General features: G+C 39.6%; 1 protein-coding gene across 1 annotated transcript; it reads right to left on the reverse strand.

Annotated features, from left to right (window-relative positions):
* Nucleotides 1–898: 898 nt before the first annotated feature.
* top1b (DNA topoisomerase Ib) lies at nt 899–18,268 on the reverse strand (the record flags this gene model as incomplete). Its single annotated transcript, XM_083895021.1, has 20 exons — nt 899–1,001; nt 6,554–6,703; nt 6,810–6,904; nt 7,050–7,177; nt 8,387–8,501; nt 8,801–8,869; nt 10,024–10,209; nt 11,123–11,266; nt 11,361–11,505; nt 12,201–12,388; nt 12,948–13,070; nt 13,978–14,099; nt 14,193–14,308; nt 14,406–14,491; nt 16,386–16,476; nt 16,563–16,667; nt 16,767–16,822; nt 17,239–17,353; nt 18,100–18,196; nt 18,262–18,268. 20 exons carry the CDS (start codon nt 18,266–18,268, stop codon nt 899–901), a joined length of 2,241 nt encoding a protein of 746 aa, XP_083751147.1.
* Between the last annotated feature and the right edge of the window lie 3,173 nt (nt 18,269–21,441).

Below are 21,441 nucleotides of genomic sequence, written 5' to 3' on the forward strand. Positions count from 1 at the left end.
TGATAGAAAATATGACAATTTACCGTTACTAAAAAATGTTGTAGTCAAATTTCCAATGACAAATTTGCACTAAAATATACAAACTTGGTCTTTAAACAGCTCTATATATTTTTTCCAACATGATTTATTTACTTTAATTTGCAAGTTATGCAGAATAATCAAATATTGAATGATTAAATCACAAATGTGTTGTGTTGAAATGGCAGTTTTGATTTAAAAAGGACAAATTGTGCAGCCCTAACACACACACACAAACAAAGACACACACACACACATACACACTGCTTATGAGGCATGAAGAGCTTTTTGTTGCACACATAAAACAAAAACAACTGAAAATGACCAAAAGAAATATGTACATCCCTGAAATAAACATCCAAATCAAACTAAACCATGACATTCTGTGTGCTAATAATTACACGTGAATATACAATAGTGCTACGATGTCTATTATCTGTCAGGCTCGTTTTCTTACACACTAAAAGTCCACTTATTGAAATTCATCTCATTATTATCTCATTGATGATCCCATACAAACATTTCTTCATTCACTGTTCTGTGAGAATATAGAATTTCTCGATTAAAATCGGATGGCTTCCACATTTCAGAAGAAAAAGTTAATAATACTAACGTGTTGCTTGTGGATTGATCAGGGTATCAGCAGCTACTTACACTCTACTTTGATTTGAGGTTTTTTTCCTACAGTATATCCACAACCAATCCATATATATACACATACAGTACCGCACAATTATTCATCTGTGGTAAAAGTCTTAGCATAATCCCTTCCTCCAGGAGCTGTGATCGTCTGCAAACGTCACACCAACAAACCCACTTTACATTCAAAGGCATGGGCTTATAAAAAAAAAAAAAAACAGGCTCAAACTCGAAGGCTCCTTTAAAACTCATAGTCATTTTCGGCCATGTCGATTGCCCAAGCAAACTTCTCTCTCTGGGTTTTGTTGTAGATCTTCTCAATGCCAACGCCCCACTTCTTACACCTGGAAAAGAAAGGAAACGTGATACAAAGGATTGGTTAAAGACACAGTAGGCAAGATTGTTGTTTGGTGATAGTGATACAGTAGGTCATTCCACGAAGATTGATCCTATACGCAATGGAACTCTCCTCACCATCCGAGCTGGACTCTGTGGATGTAGGATGTGATTGCAGCATCTCAAACTTGAGACTCAGGATGTTTAATTATTTATTTATTATTTTTTGATAGAATACTGATTGAGACAACTTTAGTTCTGTAACTGTAACTGCCTTGTCAATGTATCTTGTATTGGTTTTTTTAAACATTATTTATATAGTTGTTTTATAAATGTTGTATTTTACTTTGTTGTTGACTGTGGTGGTGAATAGTGATGTACCTGAGTGAAGTTCACAATAGGAAGAGTGAAACACTGAGCAACTCTCTAAGCTGCAATGGACAGTCGGACCTGGATTGGGAGGGATCTGCTCTAGAAATGCAGAATTTACAAGATGTGCCAAAAGCCACCATGATCACACTGCGACTTCTCACTTTCTTACAAGAGAAGAACTTGACAGGAGTGCATGGAAGTCCATGGAAGTTTGTTTGTTTACTTCTGGTGTGCACAGAGATAGAAGCTGACAATGGAGAGAGGTGAGGGACTGTTGGGGTGGAAAGGTTTAATTTTAAGAAGCTGAGCACCTGAAACCGTCAATAAAGCAAAAGTTACCTGGGTGTCACGGCACAATTTATTGACAATTAATGACTGGAAGATGCAATCCTTGTGCCTTGACTGCCAGAAAAAAACACATGCATGACTAATTGCTTGGACCTTAGGAAGTGACAAATTAACCACTCTAGGCACAGATAGTGTCCGTAATAATATTACGGACACTATCTGTGCCTAGAGTGGTTAATTTGTAGAAGTCACCAGACAGAAGTCACCAGAAGTCACCAGACAGACTGTCTGGTGTCTTCTATTTGACCCTGCGTGTGCTTTCGCTCTCTCTCTCACTTTATCATGACAAATGTGAATGTGTGAGTTTCGAAGGACATTCTTAGGTGGATTTTTTTGTTGCTGTGATGTTACCACATGTTCTTGTTGCATACGGGATGGCAGTCATCCATGTTGAGCCTTTATTTTAAGATGACCGGGTTCACACTTGATAGACCTGAGAGTCTCTTTGAAATCACACAGTTCTAAGTGTAGTTTTGTTTGTTGTTTCAAAAGAAAGATACAAAAATACGATTTAGTCTGCGCAATAATAATAATAATAATAAAGAATTCCTTCAGTTTCAATTCCTTCAGTTTCTTGCACAGTCGTGCTCGAACCCTAATTACATAAGGGTGTCTGAAATGCGCACAGTCTGATTACTCATTCATTAAAAGAAAATACAACTTTTAATCACGATTAATCCAGATCGCTGTTTGAATTTCAAAATGTGAGATTCATTCGTTCATTTTTTTAATCCATTGACAGCCCTATTATTTACTATTATTCATTAGTATGCATAATATTATTATTAGGGCTGTCAAAAGATTAAAATTTTTAATCAGATTAATCACAGGGTAGCTGTGGATTAATCACGATTAATCAGGATTAATTACCATTCGTAAATATGCCAAAAAAATTCTAATTTTCTCTTTATATTGTTGTAGGAACGGAGAGATAAATAAAGTATGTGAAAATATAAATGTAAAGAACAATAAAATACTGTAAATAATTGTAAAAACCTATACAGTTAAAAAATAAACATTACATTGTAAAAAAAAAACCACATTATAAGACAATATAAATAAATAGAAAAAATAAAATGCTGTAAATAACTTTAAAAAAAACTATACATTGCACTGTAAATAACTCACATTATAAACAAAATATAAAGTATAGAAGTTAAATAGTTTTCTTACTAAACCCACAGCAGGAAATTCCTCATCAGCACCTTTGAAGCACTGCTTCTACTAGTTAGTGTTAGCGTCAGCTAGCATTCTGACGCTAATGTTAGCTGCTGTCTATGTCCCCGTTAGTTAGACAGTGACTGTTAATGTTGATGATTATATCATTATCTGAGCCAGCAGCGCCACTTACAACTGTGTATCTTTCTTTCTTTTTTCTTCCTCTTCTAACTTCCTGATTGATAACTCCTCTTCATTTTCCTTCAGCTTCACACAGGTTTACGTGAGGAGACGTGGGGCCCCGTTAGGGGTGTTTCCTACTGCGATGTCATTGTTGTTTAATGGAGACGGGGATGCAGCATGGATGTATAAAATGAACTGGATAGAGCACCGCCCCTTCGCTTCCGTTCATTCCTATGAAGCTGCTCACCCAGCGCATATGCCAAAAAAGTTTTTGACTTCCGCGTTTATTTCCGGGTTATGGGGCCCATAGAGCATGCGCAGTAGTGTCACTACCATCATCGCGTACATGAACAGCGAAAGGCATGATGGGAGTATGCCAATGACGTGCGCCTGTGTCCATGTCTCGAGGTGTCCTGTGGACACTTTTACAGGCGTCTCTTTTACTATTGCGGTCAAAGGGAAAATTGCTTTTTGGGCTCCATGGGATTTTTTGTTGCAGTACCCACAGTGGCCAATGCAAAAATTTTCTTCAAGGCAGAGGGGGTGGAGCTCTATCCAGTTCATATTATACATCCATGGATGCAGCTGGTCACTGATGCATTTAGGCTCCGAGTGTCGGGAGCCCCCCTATAGTTGCCCGTTGCCTTGCCTGTTCATAAACTGCACGTCTACCCGTAGCGCGATGAAAGTGAGAAAGTGCGTTAATGCGTTAAAAAAATGACGCGTTAATTCCACAAATTAATCATCCTGCGTTAACGCGTTAATTTTGACAGCCTTAATTATTATATTATATTTCTTTTTTGCAATTTTCCCTTGCAGTGTCCATATTTCTACTCTAAACTACACTGTTGACTAGCATACTATATAGTGTTTTATGACTTGTTAGTCTTGTTAGTCTCACTGTCATACATATTTCATTGAAAATTGCTTTGTATGTCTGAGGAGTTGCATAAAAATGTGTTTCTAGAAACCGCTGTACTGTAGTGTGTGTGTGATGACAGTGGGTGGAGGAGATGTGAGGAAGGAACCAAATCCCAATCTTGCCTCGGACACCAAAATGCACAGGTCCTGATTGCTGTCCTGATAGATGCCGACTTGGCAACTAATTTTAACTGTTGTATTTTCATCTCAGTTACACATATTCACAGAGCAGGTTCCCATGCACCACCCTCCCTTACGCCTCACAGCCCAGCAAAACATGGAGCATTCCTGTATCCATTGTGCTTGAGGAGGAGGCTTGTCCATAAATAGCTGTGAGTGGAGCATGGGTTAGGGAGGTGGACCACTATAACCCCCCCCCCCCTTCTCTTCTCTGTGGCATGGCCCTCTGTCCAGCCACAGACACAGCTCCTCATTGACTTCCCACATGGAGGAAAGAGCACTGTTAGGGGACGCTCCCTGCTTTTTCAGAAACAAACCCCATTGTTCCTCGCGCTCACACGCTTTTCTTCCTCTTATTTTCCTTCTGCAGCCGTTAGCTTTTTTGCTTGTGCTGCTCCTTTTCCTACAATGCAAGAGCACTTCCTGCCTTTCTGTCACCAAGGTAGATATGCAGCCCTGCACACACACACACATATATCCACCCACACAAAGCTGGTCTATTAAACAGTGGGTGGTTTACTCATTTAATATCCCACTTATTTTAACTCTAATAACATGTTACCAAATAAAGGCTGGTAAAAGGATCCTGAGGCCCCGACACCCACACATCTTACTGATAACATGGCTGCCAGCAGGGACAGAAGGAAAAACAGATGTTAACAACTTAACAAAATGTTCAATGAATAAAATATACACCTGCTGAAGTCTGTCATATCTTAAGAATCACCTTTACTTGCCAGGAGACAGCCCTTTTCCAACTTGAAGGTGCAGTTTGTCAACCACATTCTCTCCACACCAAAGTCCATGAAAAAATCGATGCACTGCTGCCTCCATTATTAAGTTCATACGTTTTATATTGTGATTTCAGGGTTTGAAATCCGTTGCTCTAATGCAACAACCAGCCCTGTTGGATAGTCTGTTGTATATTTTGGACATATTTTGAGTCTTTTGAACTGATCTACAGTTCGGCATCGGTCGATTTGATTCTTGTGTCGGACGTCAAGGTCATGTGTCTTCTTGTGATGGTCAATAAGTGGACGGCAGTCCATAGTACAGACATAGTTTCAGCTCAGCTTGGAACCTCGCCAGAGCAGGTACTAAAATAAGTACCTGGCGGGGGTAAACGGGCTAGTGATGCACGATATATCGGCATTAATATCGGTATCGGCCGATGATCGTCATTTTTTAACATATCAGCATTGGTGTCGGGAGAGGGAGGCCACGGGCATTTGTTTGGGCACACAAGGATTGTGGTGTGTTGAACTGAAGAGGAGAAAAATATCAGCGGTGTAAAGGCAAGGTAATGCGAGGCGTCACCGCCACCAAGAGGTACACAAACTATGGCAAGATGCTAATGCTGCTAACGTTAGCCAACAGGCAAAAAAGAAAGCAGCAGCATATTGAACCCCGCTACAACCTGCGAAGTCGGCGCTACTTTTCTGATGTTAGTCGTGGCCACGCATAGCCAAAAATTGTTGGACAATGTGACAGACATTAGCTTCACTACGGATATATGGAGTTCGGACGCAAGTCAGATGAGTATGTTGAGCCTTACTGCTCAGTGGATTGATGACAACTTTGAGATGCAGCGAGCTGTTTTGCATGCACAAGAGTTTGCAGGATGGCATACAGGGGCTCCCATTGCTAGCGCTTCAACTGCATGCTTGCACAGTGGAAAATTAAAAAAAGACAGTGTGCATGTTGTGCTTCGCGACAATGCACGGAATATGCAGGAGGCAATGGACGATGGAGTGCGGCGTTAAAAGCCTGGGCTGCATGACTCATACGCTGCAGCTAGCAGTGCATGATGGAGCGAAGCATCTCTGACTGTGTGGTTATTGAAAGGAAAATAGACAGACATTTTCACCACTCAACTTTCCACCTCTTGGGCTGAGAGACATACAGCAAAAGTTAGGCATGAAAACCAAGATGCTGCAACAAGATGTAGTTTGATAAAGTGACTTTGTCAGAATATTATCAATTATTATCATTGTGTAAATTACAATCTTAAGATTGTAATTTATGATGCAAACTTTCTCACAGGAGTTTTGTGAGTTGAGGGAGTGAACCTGTACTTTAATTTACTACACACTTGCTACAAGTGGTAAAGGTCTTTTAGAAACATTCTAGTTGGTTACTTGTGTTTTATGGTAGCCCATTAACCTTGTTATTTGGAGGTGAAACATGAAAATAAAGGAAGACATCCAAAAATTCAGGATTTTTTTTTAACGTATATCGATATCTGTAAATATCGGTATCAGCCATAACAGCAACATTAATATCGTATATCGGTATCGGCCACAATTTTCAGATCGGTGCATCACTAAAACGCGCTATAAATGTTGCATATTTTGGACATTTAATAACCAAAGGTGTCTGTGCAGTGTCACTTAAATACCATGAAACAGAGATGCGTGGATCCAAGTAGTTGAGCTTGGAGGTGCCTAAAGCAATCTGCTTGTTTTCCTCTCTGTCGGTGGCCTGCACCTGCAGCTTCATCAACTGCTCCTCTATCCTCTGGACAGCTTTACGCTTCACCTCCACAGACCTGACACAAGAGAGAGAATGGTTTAGTGAAAACAGTTATCTTCTCTTTAAACCAAAATGAAAGAGTGTGTGACAAATAAAAGTCTCTGTGCTGAGGGTTTTCTTACTTTTTGCTCTTCTCATCATGTGAAGCCTTGTAATCGGACTTCGCAGCCTTCAACTGCTTTCTGGCCGTGGACAGTTGACTCTGTTTCTCGTCAATCTAAAACAACAAACCTGCACTGAGTGAAGAAAATAATGACACAAGCTTCCATGACAAATCGTTCTTCTACCCTACAGATCAAGAACACCCCCTCTTTGTGTCCACATCACTGCTTGTGGAGGAAAAACAAAAGCAGAAAGTTTACCTTGGTCTGAAGATTTTGCATGGACTTCTCAAAGGTTTTGGGCGGAGCTCTCTGGTGATTACAGAGGATGGCCACGGCCCGGTTGGCTCGATTGTACGACAGCATTTTAGCCGGGATGCTGTCATCGGCTGGAGAAACAAGAAACAACACAACAAGGTATGGGATGTTTGAAACTAAACCTTGGTGCTCTTATGTACTGTATTTTATCAGGTTGTTTGTTTGTAACTGAACCATCATACAGTGATTATAGAAAATCTTTAAAAAAAAAAATTCTGCTAGCCTATCTATCTCACCTTATGGTAAACTAAGCATTGATTAAATTTACACTGGAGATGGAGTGTATCATTGTTTGATTCTCAGGAATCAATGGTGGATATTTTTAAATATGTTTGTATACAATTTAATCCCATAATTACATTGTGTATTATTATTATTATTATTACAATTGTTGTTAGTGTAATTATTTTCAATACTATCTTTACTGTCTTTTTCTGTAGGGAAACTTTTTCATTGTTTATTAGCTTCCCACAGGTTTCTACCGCACCATCGCTCATACTTCTTTTACTCAGGTTTTTTATATATACATATATTAAATAAATAATATAGATATAAACTCCAGGGATATAAATTCAAGGGAAAAGCTGGTGTCAATATCTTCCCTAGACACTACAAATGCAATGTAGAAGCCACTCGGGTGGGGGAATCACAGGATTAACTAATGATAACAGAAATATAGGCGATCAGAGATATATTGCATATTCATGCTTCAAAGTAAGAACACAAAATTCTACCCTTATCACCCTTATCACACTTGGGAAATAGGAGTGGTGTTGCACTCTGCAGTCTCACCATTAGATGTCACTAATACTCACCCAATTCTTACACAAAGGATTTCACTCCTCATTTTAGTGATACAAAGTACCACTGAAAGGATTCATGAAGCAGTCTTTTATTTAATTTTTTTTATTAAAATATCAACGAGACTATTATATTGTCCCTCTTTCAGCTTCTCTCTTTCCTTATTGATTTAGCAGAGCGTTTTATGCCTGAATGCCCTTCCTGATGCTTCCCGCCCATTTATCCAGGCTTGGGACCGCCATCAGGAGTACACTAGGATGTGGCCCTCCTGTGGCTTGGTTCACAGCAAAGGACAGCCGATGGAATCAAACCCGTGACTCTTTGCCCTTTGGGGCAATATTTTGTCACACCCCAAGCCCATAAATTACATGTACATGTGAAGTGAACATGTAAATGTCCTATTTTGTGATACAACCAGTTTTTCCGGGCATGAATTGGTTCTAATGTGCGTAGACTGGCTGAAGGTAGCTGTCACTCACGGCATGTTAGTTCCTTGAGCTGCTGCTGCAGAGTGATGGACGCGTTGTACGTGCGAAACACCTTTGCTGTCAGTCCGTCCATCAGCTCCTGTAGGTGTTTATTCAGAATAGAAGTCTGTGGGAGACATGGAGGAAGGAGAGCGTGAGGAATAGCCAGAGGAAATAAAGCAAAACAACCTCTTCTGATTCTTCATCTTGAAGGTCCAGTGTGTAAAATATAATATCATTTATTTTCATTTTATTACACCAGAATGAGCCATTTATATTTATATCAGGAGCTGGTTCAGTTCATTTTGGCCCACCGTGTTTTTATAGCAGCCCACAATGGACAAATTAAACATCTTATCATCATTTCACACACTGTACCATCATGTAATTCAAACATAGACATATTCACACGTGTGTGCTTCTTACATTTAGTCGGTCAAAGAGGTCGTCTTCTGGCTGCTTGTTCTCCAGGAACAACTGAAGGTTTTTAAACACCTAGAAAGAAACAATCCATGATTTTACTCAGCAAGAAATCACCTCACAAGTCAACTGTGATTACGTGGCTACAAAGAAAAGGTGGTCCACTGAATGGTTTTGTGCGTTTTTGTTTGCATGTCTGTATGAAATTAGATCTAGTCAAGGACCAGAAGTCCTCACGGAGACCAAAACCTTTTGTGTCTGTGCTACAGTCCGGTAATAGAAGGAAACAAACCTCCACCCTGTGAGGAAGAGCAAGCGGAAAGCTTTTATTGGCTGATCACCTGTGTGCAAACATCCTCCTTGTCAGTGCAGCAACTTCTCATCTCATCCATCCATCATCTACCACTTTATCCTCCACCAGAGGGTCGTGGGCAAGTGCTGTGCCAATCTCAGCTGACATGGGGCAATAGGCGGGGTACACCCTGGACAGTTCGCCAGTCCATCACAGGGCCACATATAGAGACAAACAACCATTCACTCTCACACCTACGGTCAATTTAGTGTCCAATTTACCTAATCCCCATATTGCATGTTTTTGGACTGTGAGAGGAAGCCGGAGAACCCGGAGAAAACCCACGTAAACATGCAAACTCCGCGCAGAAAGGCCCTGAACGGTTTAGAAAGCTACACAAGATTTTAGCTTTCTGTCAGAGAAGGCAGCCAGGTAAAGCCTCCGTTGCAGCCATATTTCAAGCTCACATGACCCAAATCAGGGCCCAGTTGGTGTAGTGGTTAGCACTCTTGCCTTTGCAGCAAGAAGACTGCAAAGGCAAGAGTGCCCGGGTTCCTGGGTTCGAGCCCCGTTTGGAACAACTTCGGAACAAGGGCCTTTCTGCAAGGAGTTTGCATGTTCTCCCCGTGTGGGTTTCCTCTGGGTTTTCCGGCTTCCTCCCACAGTCCAAAAACATGCGATATGGGGATTAGGTGAATTGGTCACTCTAAATTGACCATAGGTGTGAGTGTGTGAGTGATTGGTTGTTTGTCTCTATATGTGGCCCTGTGATGGACTGGCGAACTGTCCAGGGTGTACCCCGCCTATCGCCCAATGTCTGCTGAGATAGGCGCGACCCTCTGGTGGAGGATAAAGCGGTAGATGATGGATGGATGGATGACCCAAATCAACTACACCTTTAAATCAATCTAATTCCTCTCTCTCCCCGATGTCTTACCCTCTTCTCCACAGGGATTTTGTTGTAGTACCGGATGGAGTCTTTACCAAGGAAGTCAAACTCGACCACATACTCCTGGTCGTCCAATTTGGGATACAGTTTGATGTGCTCCACTCGCAGCGAGCAACAGCCGACCGTGTCGGCCGTCTCACCTTCCTCCTTCTCATTACCAGCCCTCAGTGCCAGCTGCAGGGGAAACACCATACGTTGTGATTTAAATACACAGTATGTAACGACAGGGGTCTCTCGATCATAACAATAACAAAATACCTAGTTTGTCAGAAAGCAGTGAGGGATCCTGGGAAGTCGTGATCCATTAGTGACAAATACACACAAATGAAAGGCAACACACTGGCTAACAAGTAGGACTAAATATGTCCTTCCTCAAATGTTTCATAGGCTGTTTGCAATTAGGGTAAAAAAAATAAAAATAACTAAACACCTCTTATGACTGCTTTACTCTGTGATATCATAAAAATGTACTTGGCTATGTTTTCTCACTATTAAACAGCTTTCATGACAATAAAACTAGAGTTTAAAATGAAAATTGGCCTTACTGGCTAGTGATGTTGAGGTGATGATGAGGAGGGGAAGCTTGTGTTCTTAAGATATAGACTAGTGTATAACATTTAGGGGGCTCACTGATAAAAAAATAAATAAACATACTACTCATAAGTATGTTATGTAATTATTTTAAATATATATTTTAAAATTCCAATTTTAAATCATTTTGGTTACACTTTATTTTGATATATTTTTGAGTCCATCATTGATTCACGCCATCCACTGCTTCTTCTCTGCCGTGTGTAACATTTAAGATGGCAGAGAATGTATAATACTACTTAAAGGTATGTTTGTATAACATGAGCATTTAGAAAGCCACTGTACTTCCCTAAAGTGTTGCACTCTGCAGTCTCACCATTAGATGTCACTAATTCTCACCCAATTCCTGTCAGGTGGAGATTTTATTGGGTGAGCCTTTTTTTTTTTATTTTAAATTTTTTTTTTTGAATAGTTACAAATACTAAATAGTTAAAAATTTGTTTTTTTTCCTTCTGCCCCGCATGTTTATATTATAGTTTGACTCTATTTTGCTCACTTTATCGATGAAATACAGAGCCACAGATCTCTGTCTGATCCTCATCTCTTTGGATTTCCAGTCATCTCTATACTGGGTCCGAAGGCGATCCACACACTTCTTCAACCGCCGAGCAGTCTCGTATTTCTGCCAGTCCTTCTCCCCCTGCACAAACGCATCATCGAGGGAAAATTGGTAGAATGTGATACAGTTTTAGAGAATAAGGAGAAAAGAGGCTCAGTCTTGAGAGCACAGGTACCTTAATCCTAGAGCTGGGATTTAACATGATGTACTTGATGGAGCCCTGGATGTTCTCTGTCCAAGATGCCAGCCAGGTAACCTTGTTGTCATGGCGAACCTCCTTCCATTTTGTCCCTGGGGGAGGTTTAGGATGCTTAGAGTCCCTACGGAAAAGAGAGATTTATACTACTTGATTATTTTAATAGTCGATTAATCGGTTTTAGAGTTTGTTTTTTTCCCCTGATTTTTCAGCTTCTTAAATGTGAATATTTTCTGGATTCTTTGCTCCATTTGAGAAAGAAATCTGATAATTTTCTAATCTTGGAATGTCATTATTTTCTAATGTGAATATTTTCTAATCTCTGAATGCCAACATTTTCTAATCTCTGAATGTGAATATTTTCTCATTTCTGAAGGTGAATATTTTCTAATCTCTGAATGCCAGGGTATTCTAATCTCTGAATGTGAATATTTTCTCATTTCTGAATGTGATTTCCAGAGATTTGAGAACATCATGATTTCCAGGTTTGAAGGGTGTAATACTGACGTATGAATGCAATAATTTCCTAATCTTGGAATGTGAATATTTTCTAATCTCTGAATGCCAATGTTTTCTAATCTCCCAATGTGAATATTTTCTAATTTCAGAATGTGATTTCCAGGTTTGGTAAACACTGATCGGCATTTTTCATTTACATTTTCCTACATTTTATAGACAAAAAGAATGCTCAATTAATCGTGACAATAATCAACAGATTACTAGATTCTAAATGTTCTTCTCATGGATCAAAAATTTAAATAAAAAAAAAAAAAAAAAAAAATTTACAGGAGTGCAGCTAGAGATGATCAGATTACCCACTTGCTACAGTTAATGATGATGTCTTGAGGTCTGATGCGACGTTTCAACATTCCCATCTTTGGATGGTCGCCTCGTCCTCGGAAGAGGCCCGGCGGCTCAATGCGGAAGTTTCCGATCCTCTCCTTGTGGTTGTCCATGACACAGAAACCGTACTCCTGCAGGAGTCTCTCGTTCTCCTCTTTGTTTTTCTACAGCATGTGAAAATCAAATTACAGTTATGTTATGTAGAAGACAAGCTTTTTATGATACTTTCAATGCAGAGAGACTGATGGTGCTTTTCCATGATACAGTTCTAGCACTTCTCTTATCAGTTCAACTCTACTCAAATCTACTCAGTTTGGTATCAGGCACGTCTTTTAACATTACTTCATAGCATGGCTGCACAAAACTACTGTGACGCCATTTTACATGCGACACAAGCGCAAGCAAAGCAGCTCTTTTTGGTGTAACTGAACTTCCTGCAAAACTGGAGCACAGACTCCGTCTGACAGTTCGTTATTGTTTGGTTTGATTCCTGTGCCGGACGTCGCGCTCATGACTCTTGCAGTGACAACAACTGCCAATCAGAGGCCGACAGTCTGTTGACGTCACATTTTAATATCGGCTCAGCTCGCTTAGAACCTCACCAGAGAAAAGTACCCCCCAGAAAACCACCAGGTACCAGGAAGTATCCCTTAATGGAAAAGCCAAAAAAATAGTAGTGCTAGAACTGTATATGAGAAAAAGCACCATGAGAGAAAGGTTTACCAGTTTCTCGTCTTTTGACATCTGTTTCCTTGCTTCTGACTGGGCCTTGAAGTACTCACTCAACTCGCTGAATTTGCACTTGCTCAGGTCGCTGATCTTCGACTTTTCCTCTGATGTCATTTCCTACGATATGAGACAACATACAACAAATTATCATGAAGTATATATATTTCTTATGCATCCATCGAATAAGAAGTTACTGAATCGAGGAAACAAATGCAGTGACGGTAGTCTTGATACACAGGCTTTTTCCACTATGAACAGTACCTTTACTTGGATGGTGGAGTCTGGGCCACATAGCATAAGCAAACAGAAAAATGTACAAATGAATAATAATGGTTATACACTAAAGGAGGATATATTAATAAGAGGATGAGGTAAAATGGACTAAAATGTAAGAATCGAGATACAAAGAAAATAAAAGTTGGGATAAGAGAATGTAGAAAAGAGCAGTTTTTGATGTAATGCTAATGCCCTGTCTGTGTCAGTCTTACTGTCATTGTCTCTTATTTCAATTTCCTGTTTTTATGACTATCTCTATATGATTTGAATGCTGGTGAGTCAAAGGCAAATTTCCACCTCAGTGGACAATGAAGTTCTATTATATTCTTAAATTAGAATATGTGAAATGTGTCAAAAAATAAAACAAAGTGAGAGGTTCAAAGAAACAGACATGGAAATTAATGTCTAAAATCTCAATATTTAACAGAGGATTCTGGTGTATTTAGCGACAACACTGCTGATCACGAGCGGAATCACAAACCCTGCTGCTGTACTTCAGTACAGTGACTGTGTCAGGCGGAGTCTGTGCTCATGTACTGAACAAATAATTTTAATGAACTGATTCTAATGATTCAGTTACACTGAAAACAACTGCAGTAGTGTAGTGGAAAACCAATGTAAACTGTGCCATGCCAAGGCAAGCTGGGATTATAGTGGAAAAGGGCCATCAGAAGTTTTTACACACAAGCACACGCACACACGCACACACACGCACACACACACACACACACGTATCTTATCTTCTCACCTTCCTCCAGTCCTTGAAGAAGTTCTTCCTAAAGATGTCCTTGGTGGTGTACTCATGGTCCAACATCTTAGCGAAGAAGGTAGCGACCTCCTCACAGGGAGCACTGAGTTTCATAGGCTTACCTACAAATACAGAATAATAATAAGACTGTAGATTGGAGTAATGGTCATTTATATTATAGTACATAAGTGTGTGTTGTACACACACAAACTCACCTTCATAATAAAATTTGACTTTGTCGGGCAAAGGTTCGTACGGTGGTGCAAACACTGGACCTTTGTGTTCAAGAAAGCGCCATTTCATTCCATCAGGATATCGCTCCTCCTCCCACCTGATCACAACAACAACAAAGTCAACACAAACATGAGGCATCACTGTTGTTTTTTAAGAGCTGTTTGTGACAGTGGACAAAAAACACATTATCTCACCATTTCCACTTTTCCGCTTCTTCTTTTTTGACTTTCTTTCCCTCTATTACCTTCTTGCCTTTTGTCTTCTTTTTGGGCTTGGTGTCCTAAAACAAGTGTAGAGAATAAATATGGAGAAGTTACTCTATTAAAAGTGAACATAGTCTTCAAGTTTGCAGGGAGAGTCTAACCAGGGGTCGGTTTCACAAAGCAGGTTCAACAAACTCTCAGTCTAACCCTGAACTCTGAGTTGATCTACTCTGAGATAGGAAACTCTGAGTTTTCGGTTTCAGAACAGCTGATTTGAGTTAGTTTGTTCAACTCAGAGTAGTGTCACCTCGAGTTAAGCGCGTGCACCAAGTATAAAAAGACAGAATGAATGGAGCCCCGTTTCGACGAGTCACCATGACAACGGGGAAGCGGAGGGTCACGTTCTTCACCCACTGGAGTTGAAAATATTAATGCGTGAGTTTGAGCATGTTTTTAGAAGGAAGTGTAACTGCAGCAAAAGAGAGGGAGACGGCGTCTGAGAACACTGCTGTTGATGCGGAAGTTTAAATGTCGCCCTTTGCACAATCACGATAATATTACAGGAGGAAACTGCTTGAGTTGTAGATTATTAATTTATTTAATTTAGGTGTAATCCCGCGGGGGAGAAGCGCACTTGGCAGAAGTTTAATATGAAACATAAAAACATTGTTCAAACAGGTAAAACCTCGGTATAATCTCATGGGATTACCTCATTTTGATCATTTGATCATGTTTTCCATAAAGTAAATATGAAGTGGCTGTTTGACTGGACAGTTGTTTTATCACCAACATAATGATGTTTTCACACATAAATGACTTCTCATTCTTTATATCACGTTCAAGTGCTCTGCATCTATGACGTTGTATAAAAGAAAAATTTGTAAATAAAAAAAATTATTTAAAAAAACCACAGCGCAACACAGTTTCTGCTGTGATGTGAGAGCATGACTCCGGTTGTTAATGTTGGAAATGTAAGGACTGATTAGGTTGTGAATGTAAATGATGAACTGTGAAGTGAAACAGTTCCGCTCAAAAAGATAAGTGTCTGGAAATGTAAGAACATCTATGCGCGGTCTGATAATCATCTATATTTAATTCTCTGCGCAGTAAAGCTGCACCTTCATCCACGGGATCACTGTCAAAAGGACATGGTAGTGAAAATAGTCTCCACAACACATTATCTAACTTCTAATGTAGACGCAGAACAGACGCAGAACTATACTACGCCAAAACGCTGCTGACTGAATGAATGAGGAAATCAAATAAAGTGGGTGTCTGAAAGAGGGCGGAGACAGAGAGAAACTCAAGGTTTGCGGAGAAAAACCTGCTCCCGACCAGGTTAGTTTCAAAGAGCATGTTACCATGGTAACTGACCGAGAGGTTAAGTTACCTCTCTCTGTGAAACAGGCTAGAGTTACTCCTCCTACTTTCTCTGGTTTGACTTACCTCCCTTTGTTTCCTTCATTTCAGGGTTAACAGACTCAGAGTTTGCACTAAACCTGCTTTGTGAAACGGACCCCAGGAGTAGTCGATGGTCTAAATCAATAGTTTGAGGTCTTTTTTAGTAGAACATAATGACAACTTTGTAAATGATGTTTACATTTTAGAGGAAAATAGATAACAAAGCACAACATTTAAGCAGACACCAGTGTGATTCACAGCTGGTATCACCCAATTGGATCCTAATTAAAGTTTATGTGATTTATGAACGTCTGAAACCTGTCATGTCGTCAGTCAATTGACACTTTCAGGAGATCTATGTCCACTTTTTACATGCAGTAGTTAAAATGTGGGTTATGTTTGTATTTCGGACTTCTCAAGTGGAAAGTCTTCCGAGCTCGATGTAAATGGAACACAGAATAAATGCCCCACCCCCCAAATGTGTTCATAAGTTGACGTGGGGAGGAGGGAGTGTTATACTAATACTGCTAACAGCACAGGGAACAATCTGACAATAAAAACAAAAGAAACCTCGTCTTCTTCGTCGTCTTCATAATCCCGTTTCCTCTTCTTCGCCTTTTTGTCGGGTTCCGCCTTGACTTTTTTGGGCTTGTGCTCAAATCTGTAAGTATTGCAACGCATTGTGATACAGAACACAGCAAAAAAATGAGGACATATTAAACATGTGCCACTTTGAACAATACCCACTCTTCATCATCGTACTCCTGTTTGAAGTTCTTGTTGTGTTTGGGGGAGGGGCAGAAGCCGTTGTCTTCCTCAGGCTCACTCTTTATGGCAGCTGGGCTAGTGTTTCTGAGTGAAAGGATAACATTTTGAACTGATAAATATGGTGGCAAGAGGTACTTTTATTTCATATGAAACACAGAGAAGTGCTGCTGCTGCTGCTCATACCTTACATATCCATTCTCTTTCTCCTTTTTATGTTTGTCTCCATGGGATGATTTGATCTGAGAGAGGGAAATAAATATTTATTTTTTATATGTGCTGCACCGAGGAGCTGCATCTTTCCTCATGACTTATCACAAGTCATTATTTTTCACACCCCAAAAAAGTATCTGCAATGTTTCTGACCACTGTGAGTGCAGACAGAAAAAGTTTAAGAATCTAAATACAATATATTTTTTACAGTCATCACAATATCGTGAATCACCATTATTTTGGTTTATAAACCAAGTTACATCCCCCCATCCTGGATGTTTTGGATATTCTACTGTTGGGGAACTCCAGGAAATGTCCATTTCTTTATGTCTAAAAAGGAGGCCAGCCTGCATATCGAACATCCTTACTGTGAGGCACAGGTGGGGTTAAAGCTAACCACTCAATAAAACCATGAATAAAAAAGGCAGAGTGACTATGAAAAAACCTTCTCTTCTCTCCTCCTCTCTTTGTGCTTCTCCCGGTGCTTGTCTGCGCTGCCGTCGCCGTGCTTCAGCTTCTCTTTGTCTCTGTGTTTCTTCTCTGAGTGCTCCTTATGTTCGCTGGAAAAACAGAAAAAGCCACAAGTGAGCGCAAGAGGTCATAACCTGCTGAACCTGATGCAGAGATGACAAAGCAGAAAGCAGCAACCACCAGTGATGCACATTCACACACACATGCACGCACGCACGGAACAGAAGTCGTGACTCTTAATGCTTAATGTGTCACAGCCCATGAGTATTTCATCAAGACAAAGAGAAACCACAGCAAATGTTTCACATTACGAATGCACTGCAGATGTCGTTCATAAAAGCAGATATTTTAGGAATCCTTTTGGAATACTTTTTTTTTTACTTTTATTCTTCTCATTTAAAGGAATACTTCACAGATTTGCATGTAGCTTTGTATTAAGAGAATAGGGGTAGTTTTTGTGAAAACTTGTGCTTCCCAACCTCAGTTTCCCCTGAGTTACGGCTTGAAACTGCAATGCTAATTCCGCAATATTTAGACTCACCCAGGGAGATGGGACCTCATTCCCAGAATGCAAACAGTGTCCGCCATCTTTGCTAACAGTTACTCTAACAGTGTCACTGGTGGGCATGTAACAAAAAAAAAGAATGAAGATATTTCCCGACTCACGGGAAACTGAGGTTGGGAAGCAAAATTTTTCAAAAAGTATTCCTTTAAGGTTTGTCTTAATCATCTGGATTTGTACACTGATGAAAACAAACAAATCCTGCCTTAATTAGCTAAGGTCTGGTCATCACGTTGGGTGTGTCATAAAGAAATAAGGATGCAAATGTCCCACCTGTTGCTGTGCTTGACTTTCTCCCGCTCCTTGTCCTTCTTGTGGTCTTTATGTCTGTGCTCCTTGTCCTTGTGCTTATCTTTATGTTTGTGAGGATCTACGGCGATAAAGAAAAAGTCACTATTTGCTCATTTGAAACATCCAAGTTGTCTCTTAAATGACCGTACATGTCCATGTGTCTCTTTGCCTGCTTTACGATTTTGTCTTGGAGACATAGCATGTTTTCTCCGTGTGCGCCCGGGTTATCTCCAGGTTCTACTGCTTCCTCCCACAGTGCAAAAACATGACATGTGGGGATTAGGTAAATTGGACACTCTTTGACCGTAGGTGTGAGAGTGGGTGGTTGTTGTGTCCGTATAGATCTCCCTGTGATGGACTGGAACCATAGAGAGCAGTGAAATCACAGAAAGTGATTGAATTGAATTGATTTGCACTCTTTTGTATTGCAAGTGAAGCAAAGCAAACCAGTTTATTGGTTTTTAAAACTTAGAATAGATGAATAGATGCAAATGTGCACTAAATGAGCAATCTTCAACTCCAAAATAATATGTATATTTCTTTGTTGTTTTTTTCCTCTCTACAATTGTAAATAACTGCCGAATAATTTGAAAGTTATTCTGGCCCTTTTATGGTTAAAATAAGTACAGACGGACATTTTGAGGCTTAGCTTATTAATGACCTCTGCAGTTGGGGCGCAAGGAAAAACATATACTATACTATACTTTATTATTAACTATTATTAACAGAAGTCACTGTGTTGAACTGTACTATGTACTCAAACCATTATCACAATAGATACCTCTGAATTCCTCTATTATGCTTGTTAGCCTAATCTGTAGTTCATTTGTGATGTATATAAAGTCCAATGTGTGTATGTATGTAGTGACGTATAAGCATAACCACATGTAGGACTATGGTTTTTACATAAATGTAAACAAATGTAATGAGATGTGTCTTGTTTGTTTGCGCTGAACATATTTTTCATATCAATATTTATTGTCCAGTGTCAAGTAATTTCCCCACCATAAGATCAATAATGTTTCACCTTATCTTATCTAATTTTATGTGTGGAACAATTTACCTGTTCATATACGAACCATTTCAACATTTTATTGCCTGTCATTACCGGTGTAATGTCATATGATGTCAAACTTTGTATGAGAAAAAACTGCATACGTTGGAAAAACAGTCTAGCTCCATCCAGACCATTCTGTACCATTTTACTCTGGTGCCCCATAGGAAGGGTGTCAAAAATGGAACGTTTGTGAACAGTTATTTTGGTGCTGGAAACTCCAAGAAATACATACCAAACTGAACAGCTATAGTCCACAACACTGTGAAAACAATCACCTGTATGCTTGATCACATCTTAAAAGAAGTGCAATAACATTTTATTGTGCAACAATCCTGTCTCACTGCACTTTTTCAAACTATTATGAGCCTTAATGCTAATGTGACTGGAGATCCTTGCCACAGGCACACCCTAAACCTTAATTGTTCCCACGCAACCAAAATCGCCATGGGAATAATACACAACTCCTTCTATGGACATCCTGTGTGTGTGTGTGTGTGTGTGTGTGTGTGTGTGTGTGTGTGTGTGTGTGTGTGTGTGTGTGTGTGTGTGCGTGTGTGTGTGTGTGTGTGCGTGTGCGTGTGTGTGTTTATAGGTCACATCTTCAGGCTTTACAAAATGCATTTTTCAAGTGTCTTACGTGTTTTTGAGTCTAAATTATGATTTATTTTACTTCACATAAAATGAATCACCCGCTTTAAAAAACCGGGAGTAGCAATAACACTTTAGGCAACACGTATTAAATATTAACTAGGTACTTACTAACATATATAAGTAGCATACTAGCCCTTAATTAGTAAATATTAAGCATGTATTAACACCTTATGTAGGAAAAATCTTAAGTCATGTCGTAATAGAGGTAGAATAACATTATGTAGAATAAGGTGTCAATATGTACTTAATGATTACTAATAAAGGGCTAGTATGCTACTTATATAATATATAAGTAGCATACTAGCATATCACCATTAACTAGGGGCTTACTAACATAAGTTAATGGTGAATGTGTTTCCTAATTTTAAAGGGGAAGTAAGTAGTTTATAGTGCCATCTAGAGGAGAGGCTGAAATTTACAACAAAGAACTGCTGCTCTGCTCACCCCCTCCCTTCCCTGAGCGCTACAGTATCCGCAGCCGGTCAAATGTCGTCCTCGTCATCTTTCTCCGTGTCAGCAGATGAGGTTCGTGAGGGGAGGGAGAGGGCGAGCTACGGCGGCCGTAGCAGACGAAGCGGAGAGAGAGGAGGCGGGACTTCCGCTACAAGTAAAGAGACGCTTGATTTGTTCTCTCGCGTTTGTCCTTACAGGCTCCGGTAGAAACATGGCGTCTCGCTGCTAACAGTGGCTATGCAACCGCGGCCCGCGACCAAGTTATTTTACATGACTTTTTGAAACACTACGAAAATGAAACAAAAACTATTATACAGCGACTAGACAATGCAGGAGCACATAATATGTATAAAAAAAGTGGATTTTGGGTTATATAAACCCATAAATACTACACATTGTCCCTTTAAGTGTTACCAAATTTTATTTTTGTTCATATGAAATGGGACATATTCCTAAATTTCACAAATTCAATCCGATTTTTCTTTTTAAAAAGAATGAGTCATTTTTGCTCAGGTGTGTCTATACCAGTGTTTTTCAACAAGTGTGCCGTGAGAGATCGTCAGGTGTGCCGTGGGAAATTATCCAATTTCACCTAATTGGTCTAAAACATTTTTTGAAAACAAATAATTAATTATCTGCAAATAATATGGATATAAATATTCAAGACACTTTGATAAGAATGACTAAATTGTTAATATATAGGCTACAGAGTATCATTTTTTAAACATCTCAAAAAAGCTTGAAAAGCACTGGTCTATACAGTTGGTTGCCAATGGGTTGTGCTGAAAAAAGAATAAAAGACACTCTATATTGCAAATTCTTATAGCTTCTGTATATACTTTTTAACACAGTAATTAGTAAGTAGAAAACTGCAGCCTAAACACTCTGTGTTCTCAGGGTTAGTAGTGAAAGTAGGGATGCAAATATATTATAGCAGATTATACCAAGTACCACCCTGAGAAAATATAGAGCTCTTGAAGTAAAACCATTACCAAAGCGTTAAAACATAGTGGTATAAATAGGTCGAGCAATGTCAGATACGGATTACTCATTAGTCAAGATCTCTCATCATCATCCTCCTCTTCCTCACGTCACACTGGTATAGTGACATTAGATTAAGATGGAGTGAGAGATAAGATGACTCTACTGATTACTATTATTAG

This window comes from Microchirus variegatus (genome assembly GCF_963457635.1).
Source record: "Microchirus variegatus genome assembly, chromosome: 9".
NCBI classification, from domain to species: Eukaryota; Metazoa; Chordata; class Actinopteri; order Pleuronectiformes; family Soleidae; genus Microchirus; species Microchirus variegatus.